The following is an 8,179-nucleotide window of genomic DNA, read 5'->3' as shown; positions in this document are numbered from 1 at the left end:
TTTTCATATACTTTACGATCAAATGTAGTAAAAAGAATTATCGATTTAGCCAATGCTTTTGATTTAGTCTTTTGGACAGACATATTTTATCAAAATGAGATAAAATACTTCATATTTTCAAAAGGCATGAACGCCGTGTAAATTGCGTTTTGTTGCTTGTATAAGAGAATATAAATAAGACATGTTTGAATATATTTGTTTATTTGTAAACTATAATTAAATTTTGTTCTACAAAACATGACTGATTCAATATTGAAACAACTATACACAACGGTTGAACAAATTAACGGTTTTTAGGTTTCGGGTTCCGGTATTATTTATTACCCTCAGATCTAAGTCAACACATAGTTAAGTAGGACCGTATGACAAAATCCATTTTAACATAAAAGTTCAAGCTAAGTATTGACACAAAGTTTATGATCCATTTAAAGCAATAGATTGCTAATGCTACTGTAACAAGCTACTTATGATTAATTTTCCTAATTTAATTTCCTATAGTATGTGTTCATAATGATTTCGCTATATTAATAATATAATAACATAGTTCAAAAAATGTACATTTAAAAGTTAAACGAAACAACTATTATGACAACATCGAAAGCACATACAATTTAAAAAAATAACAATTTGAAAGCGCTTGGCTATTGCTTAAGATTTATCAACTCGTTTTACAATTGTCGCCTTTTTATACTCGTCCACTGTTTCTGTAAGAATCTTTTGAAATATGCTCTCAAATATTTGATTTTTAACGATAACTTCGTCTGTGTGTAGGGAAGTCCATTCGGGTTCGCAACGGCGCCATTCAGCAAACAATATATCGTCTATGTGATCAGATCTTCGCGCACCCACACCTTGAAAATTATTTATTACACCTATAAATACAACAAATAAATTTTGTACATAATGTGATGTGTTAAGTAATAGTATATCAATAAGCGAACAAGACTTATAAATAAAAAAATCAGTGATTTTGTCGTCTAATGTGAAATCGACCGATAACGTTGTATTATTTGTTATCTGTGAAACAATATCCAATATTTTATATATGTAATAATTTTGCAGTATTGGCCTAGTGGCTTCCGCGTGCGTCTCTCATCCCTGAGGTCGTAGGTTCATCCCCGGCTGTGCACCAATGCTATGTGCGCATTTAACATTAGCTCGAGCGGTGAAGGAAAACATCGTGAGGAAACTGGGCTTGTCTTAGACCCAAAAAGTGTACGGCGTGCGTCAGGCACACAAGGCTGATCACCTACTTACCTATTCAATTAAAAAATTATCATGAAACATGAATGAATCAGAAATCTTTTAGGTATGCCCGTTTCACGATTTTCATTCACCGTAAGATTGGAAATTTTCTTAAAGCAGGCCCAACAGCTAAACTCCCGCATACGAAGGTGTTAGTTTGAAAGTTGGACAGCCCCGTGTTCAAACACCGCCAACTTTCAAACTAAGTGCTTTTGATTATTCTTAAAATATTTAAATGGCGTGCTCTTATCCCTACTCAGGAATCGAACCTCATACTATGCAGACAAACAAGTCTCAATAGAGACAAGCCGTGACCGTGTCGACTAGTATTAGAATAAAATAATTTACCGGAAACAACTGTAGCTCTCACTCCAGTCAGAACTTCCGTAAGTTCTGCCGTCAAAATGTTGGCAGATTTTTCAGCGTCCACACGTTTCTTTGGCAAATCATGGCATGTGTCCCAAAATTTGTCGCCTTGCTCCTTCTTCTCATGTTCGAGATTCTCTTGGCAATAATCTTTGAGGAACGCATCGAATGGATCTACGTTGTTGAAGGCGTCTTCTTTCTCTAAATATTTATGGACTTTTTCTTCGCTTGCCTCATCTAGTGTGAATTTTTTAGGCTTTGGAGCGCGTGTCGCCGCTGGCGGAGTGTATGGAGGCGGTGGCTTGTCCGGTATTTCCCGTACAAGTAATCGACACTGCTGTTGTTCTAATGCCTTGATCTGAAATATAATAGTGACATAATGAATATAGTATACTCAATGCCAAAGGTCACCCGAGTGCGTTGCCTTTTAATAATTGGTACGCTCTTTGATCGTACTTTAAACTACGTTTGGCATATAGTGTTCGCAGTAAATCGATTACAAGATACAAGGTTCAGAGATTTCGCTTAGTAACAAAATATTTCGTACACCTGCACGGAAAATGCATTGTAGCCTTTTCTATGACTTTTTCATTATTAATGTGGTGTGCCAAATGGTTTTATTTCCAAGAGCTCAAAGATACTGTTGAAGCCAATTGTGAAAAAAAAGCAATGAAAATAATATATTTAATTTATGCGTTCTTTATTAAATTGTATTTTAATTGACATTTTATTCTCGTTTTCTTCATTGGCGTAAGAGTTACAATAAACCACTATTAGCTGGGTTGTTTCAATATAACCTTAATTAAAAACTTCTATAACTGAAACTGCTGAACAAATACTTATTTATACTATAGCTAACCCTACGGAAAACCTGATTCCTGATAATTAAAGTCAATAATACAATTTGTTATTTTAATATGTAAATTGACAATTTTTTGCCTAAATACACAAAATCTATGCGGACATCATGACGCCCAGGAAATTAGTAAATTTATAAGTATTATATATAGGAAATCGAAGTAATACCTCTTTCTCTATTGCAAGTTGTTGTCGTCGCAATTCATCTGCTTCGTTCTGTGCAGGAGTGATGACGGCCGCTGGACAAGAGTAAACATCAGGAAAATCGACGCTGCTATTTTCATCTAAAAAATATATAAATCTTTGTAAAAAACCGTTTACTGTTAAGTATACGGCAGAGTCACCCACGTGTGTCTCTAGTGGAGTAGTATCTAGTCAACCACAAATGTCTCTAGTGGAGTAGTATCTAGTCAACCACAAATGTCTCTAGTGGAAATTAGGGTCTGTACGAGTAGCAACTTGTATTTTAAAATAAAATTAATATTATAATTATTATAAAAAAACGTTTTTTGTCACAAATTAACTAATTTAATTCAATGTATATTTAATTAGATTCTAATTATATTGAATACATTCTATTAACAATTCAATTATATTACAAAAAAAAAATTTAATATATATTTACAGGACTTTAGATGCCAAACACTTTTAATGTGAATAAATATAATTGTGAGATTTGGTTTACATACCTGGTGAAGTGGATGTAGATGAAGTTTTCTGGTCGGGCCAGATAGTTAGATCTGGAGTTTTTTCAGTGACTGCCGCTTCACCTGCAGGTACTGGTAATGGGCCGGCCACCGATCTGCCACCAATTAAATCGTCCCTTCCTCTTATACATTGAGTTTCAACTGACACCATACAGGGCTCAACCGATTCATAATCATGATTATCACTGATTTCACTGTTAACCTTCGGTGGTTCAATCCACTCTTCAACGATTTGGGTACCAACATCTTTGACTTCATGAATATTAACATTGCTTGATTCAACTTTTTCTTCTAAATTAAGTCCTTTATAGTACTGGTCAAACTCTTCCACTAAACTTCGGGCTGTCGATGGACTAGAAGTATCGGATACATGACTTTTAACATGATCCATGAAATTCTTGATAGCATCACCTTTATCATTTACTTTGTTATTCGTTGTTGTGACTATATTCTTCAGTGCTTCCTCATTCACTTCATATTGTTTTGAACTACTAAAAATTTCAGGTAAGGTCAAGTTATGAAACAAAATATTTAGGTAGCCTCCATCAACTACAACAAAATTTTCTTCAGCAGTGCTAGTTTGTGCTGTTATGGATAAAATACTATCACCAGTTTGAATGCTTTTTTCTGCACTTTGTGGATTTATGACTGGCTTCAGAACACAAAGAGGAGTTACAGATTTTGGTCTTGACGTTGAACTCTCCTCACACCCACTACTTGATAGGTCGAAACACTTCAATGGCGCTGTATTTCTATCAGCGGATATACTTCTCTTTAACTTCCGCTTCTCCAATATTTGTTCCACATCAACTTGTTTTCTGAATTTTAATTCAATATTTCTTTTAGTTTTCATCAGCGCAATCTTCCGCTTTTCTGACAGTGTCAACAACGCCTTACGCATACGTTGCATTTCACCACACTCGTGTTGTAATTTGACTAATGCACCTCTTTGTTTTTTCTTTAAAGTAGATATGTCTGTATTATCTTGCTTTTTACGATTTTCTAACCACAATATCTGGGATTTGGTGAAATCTTTCAAAGCATCTTCGCGCATTTTCAGCACGAATAGAAAATTCTTCGCTCGTCGTTGCTCATCGCGTATGAGTAAATTGAGCTGAAAACAAAGATAATGTCATTAATAAATCTATATATAATTAAATTTTGAGTATTTTTTTTTCAATTTAATGAATTATGACCAACTTTGAAACAAATTATGCTTGCAAGTAGATTGTTTGTGATTTCAAAGATAAACACTTACCAGACAAAGACTCTTCGAAGCTATTGTTTCACTATCATCAACATGAGAATGATCAAGTTTAGAGAAAAATGAATCATAATCCAACTTCTTTAAATCGCATGTGTTATTGACAATTTTTTCTACATTACATTCACTCAATCTTTTATCTGAGAAAGAGTAATTTTCTAAATATTGTAAAGACTCAAAAAATGAATCAACAAAATTTAATTCTCGCTGAAATTGTTCATTAATGTAATCATTTTGAAGTAATTTAGTATTTATTGAGCTAATTATTTCTGAAGGTTTTATTAATCTACTATTATCAATATGTTTCAGTGGTCCTGTATTGGCTTGTAAATTTTCCGTTTCTGCATTTTTATTATTCTTGTTATTTATATGTGTTTGTTGTTCTTTTAATTCCTTTTTATAAACAGACATTACATTCATAGGGTAATTGACTGCATTTGTTGGGCTATTCATATCAATATTGTTATTAACCATGTGAATATCAATTTTTTGTTCCGTAGTATATGTTAATGTTGCTCTACTAATAATATATGAATTTTTACAAATAGGCTTTTTATGTGCATTGTCTTTATCCATGGATGTCACACTAAATGATGGAATTATTAAATTAGGTAATGACTGACTACAAAAACTGACTAAGTTTTCTTTGGATTTCTCACATTTATCTTTAATTAAAGTAACATTTGGTATTTGAAGATTATCAAATGTGTTAAAATTGTTATTTTCTGTTGCTGTGCAAATTGACTCATTGAAATTTGTTACCGTTGTTGTTATTTTATCAATTTTTTCTACAGATTCTGTCCCGACGTTTACATCACACAATACTTTAAAGTCTTCTATATCAGTACTACTGTCAACCATTTTTTTATTTATTTCACGTTCAATATTTGTTATTTGACTTGTTAAATCATCATTTTCATAGTCTTTTTCTAAGGGAACATGAATGACGTTCACTTGTTTTTTTCTATCACTTAATTCTCTTAACAAGTTATTCTTCAGTCGTCCAAATTCAAGTGGTACTTTATTACATTTTTCTTTTGATGCTATCTTTTTGGGTGGAGTACTTTTAGAGTCTTGTTTTATTTTGTTCCTGAATATTTGGATCTCTTTACCACTATCCATTGAATGTAATTTTTTACTAACAATAGTCTTAGACGATGCATTGATAGGTTTTGTATTTCGGGAAGATTCTGAAATTTGTATAACATAATATATATAATATAATATTTTAAAATCAATCATGTCCAAACTACATATTTATTATTATACTACCTTTGCCTTTAAATATGGGGTCATTTTCTTTAGCTTGTTTATTCCTAGAAGAAGATACACTGATATTCCTTCTAGTATTATTTGTTGGACTTGCTTTATTACTTTGCTTAACATCTTGGGAATCTGTTAAAAAATAATATACACTGACTGTCCTTTTACATCCATTATGTCCATTTAAACTAGATATTAAGTTTAAATGTTATAAGGATTGTTATTTGTTACCTTAATTTTCACATTTGCTATTCTAAAAATTAAGGTAACGATTAAGTTGTATAGAAATTTTCAATGTCCAAAAACATGTAGACAACATGTTCAGAAACAAAAAAGTAATTTAAAAGAGTAACATAATATATAGAGTTTTGTGTATATTAGATAAATAGTAATTTCCTTCCATATTTGTATAATTTACTTTATTTATATGATAGTAGTAACTCAAATGACATTGTCCTGTATAATATTGGCCTAATAAAGGCATACAAAAAATAAAATCATTCAAAAAATCAGTTCAGCCATTTTGGTCCAGGTAAGTTCCAGTAGAATTATATATATAAAGACAGTGGACAGACATTTCATGAAATACATGTATACCACACCATGATCTGAATAGCCTAGGTGAATCAATATTTAATATAAACAACCAACCACTTTATGATATGATCAAACACTAATATAGTCAATCCGTAATATTTTTTTTTATTCTGTCCACCACATTGATCATGTTTAAAAAATTAAGTGCATGTCATATTCAAAGGACATAGCTTAGGCAGAAGCATAATAATGTAAAATTATTCTATAGTTTTGTGAAAAAATGTCATAAGTAAAATAATAATGTCCTTATCATTTTACTTACAATATGGCCCAATATTAAATACAATATCCTTTAAATTTATTCAATGACCAAAATGAGCCAACTTGTTAACTGGCCTGCAATGAAATCTGTGACTGCTGCTGGGATAACATATAAAGTTTTATGTTAATCAATACACATAACATTTAAAAGCAAAATTAAAATGCTTACATTTTGTTGAATTAATTAATCTTGAAGTACTTCTCTGAGATGACTGCTTTAGATCCTTTGTTTCTAAAGCTCTGTTTACCACTTTGGTATATGAACTTTTTATCTCATGAGCTACAAACATAATTATAAATGTAATTAAATAAAATCATAACTCTAAACTATCTTACAATTATAAATCAACATACAAAATTTGGGATGTAGACTGTTTTCATCATCTTCGTCAATTGTTACAATTTTTCTTTTTGAGTAACCTGTTGATACCATCTTTGGAATACTAGCCATCTCTGTTTTTAATGACCTAGTAGATCCTATTAGGGGCTCTTCAATTGAAATAATACGCCGCAACCTGGGTTGTAAGGTATAACTGTTCTTGGACCATTTTTCTATAATAAAAAATAAATGGTTTTATACATCGTATAAGTCAAAGTTTAATTTCCTACTGAGTACTTTGACAGGGTAGTATAATTGAAATGCAGATTACATGTTAATATTATAATATTTTTTATATATTTAATTTACGCAATTAAAACCGTAAATTGTATTAATAATTTAAATAATACTTACCTATGGTATTGAAATCGCATTCAGGCAAACGAGTGTATTTAACAATTGAACTCTTCTGTTTCTCACTTATAGGAAAGGCGTTTTCTATTTTTACATACAAACTACACAAATTATGAATTTCTGCATCTTTTTGAAGCGAGGCAGATGCATCCATAATATACGCACAAAATCGACTGAACACTGATTTTTTTTTGTTATAAATATTTTACTTAATACCGATAAAACATATTTAACCCATTAAGACTGCACATTTGTATGTGCTTTAGTCTGCTTAAGCACATAATATGTTATTGTGTCATAATATGTAAAAATAAAACGTAAACTTAACACAATAACCACAAATAATATTGTTTAAAATTGTAAATTTCACAAAAGATTTTCTACTTGATAGTTGATATTTAAAAACGAAAGCGTCGTATGTCAACTATCACTGTCCAATCTATGAATGTCACTTTTCTTTTTTTAATTACTGTGGCCTATTCCTTGATTTTCTGCTAATGAATTAGTCTATAGACTAGTGCATGGGCATAAAATATACATAATTCATATGCACATTACATTGAAATAAAGACCTGGACTAACTTTATTTTCTTTTCTTGTTCCCAATATGACCGCACGTCCTTTCTGTATTCCTTACAATTATAATTGTTCTGTTTCCGACTAAAATCTCCTGCCTTTTGCTTTATCCTTTATTGTATTAGGATGTATTATCTTCTTTCATAATCAATAACAATATTAAGATGTAATATGTTATGTACATATTAGTTTATTTTTAACTAGCTTATGACTTTGTTTCCTTTTGATGTCGTTGTTTATTTATTCTCACGTGTAGTTTCCCAACCTTTTACTTGAAACTGGCATAAAGTTAAAACAATTGCCATAATA

The 8,179-nt window shown here is 31.2% G+C and overlaps 1 protein-coding gene across 2 annotated transcripts; it reads right to left on the bottom strand.

Annotated features, from left to right (window-relative positions):
• Window positions 1-203: 203 nt before the first annotated feature.
• LOC123718593 lies at window positions 204-7,690 on the bottom strand. Of its 2 annotated transcripts, none has more exons than XM_045675239.1 (9): window positions 7,295-7,690; window positions 6,916-7,113; window positions 6,731-6,841; window positions 5,713-5,835; window positions 4,435-5,630; window positions 3,159-4,290; window positions 2,638-2,753; window positions 1,594-1,969; window positions 204-872 (listed from the first exon to the last, which is right to left on the bottom strand). In XM_045675239.1, exons 1-9 carry the CDS (start codon window positions 7,446-7,448, stop codon window positions 649-651), a joined length of 3,630 nt encoding a protein of 1,209 aa, XP_045531195.1. In that variant the 5' UTR covers window positions 7,449-7,690; the 3' UTR covers window positions 204-648. The 2 variants fall into 2 exon arrangements, with proteins under 2 accessions (XP_045531195.1, XP_045531197.1); XM_045675241.1 differs by having other exon boundaries at window positions 204-851.
• Window positions 7,691-8,179: the final 489 nt, after the last annotated feature.

The sequence above is a fragment of the Pieris brassicae genome, chromosome Z (genome assembly GCF_905147105.1).
Source record: "Pieris brassicae chromosome Z, ilPieBrab1.1, whole genome shotgun sequence".
Taxonomy (NCBI): domain Eukaryota; kingdom Metazoa; phylum Arthropoda; class Insecta; order Lepidoptera; family Pieridae; genus Pieris; species Pieris brassicae.
The sequence above is the reverse complement of the archived record's forward strand: the minus strand, read 5'-3'. Positions and strand labels throughout refer to the sequence as shown.

Bases quoted from the DNA above. Each gene is read 5' to 3' on its own strand.
- LOC123718593 (XM_045675239.1), bottom strand. From the start codon at position 7,448: ATGGATGCATCTGCCTCGCTTCAAAAAGATGCAGAAATTCATAATTTG. The intron at 2,754-3,158 runs GTATGTAAACCA...TATATTTTTTAG, and splicing joins ATCTACATCCACTTCACCAG to ATGAAAATAGCAGCGTCGAT. The intron at 873-1,593 runs GTAAATTATTTT...TTGTATTTATAG, and splicing joins GAGAGCTACAGTTGTTTCCG to GTGTAATAAATAATTTTCAA.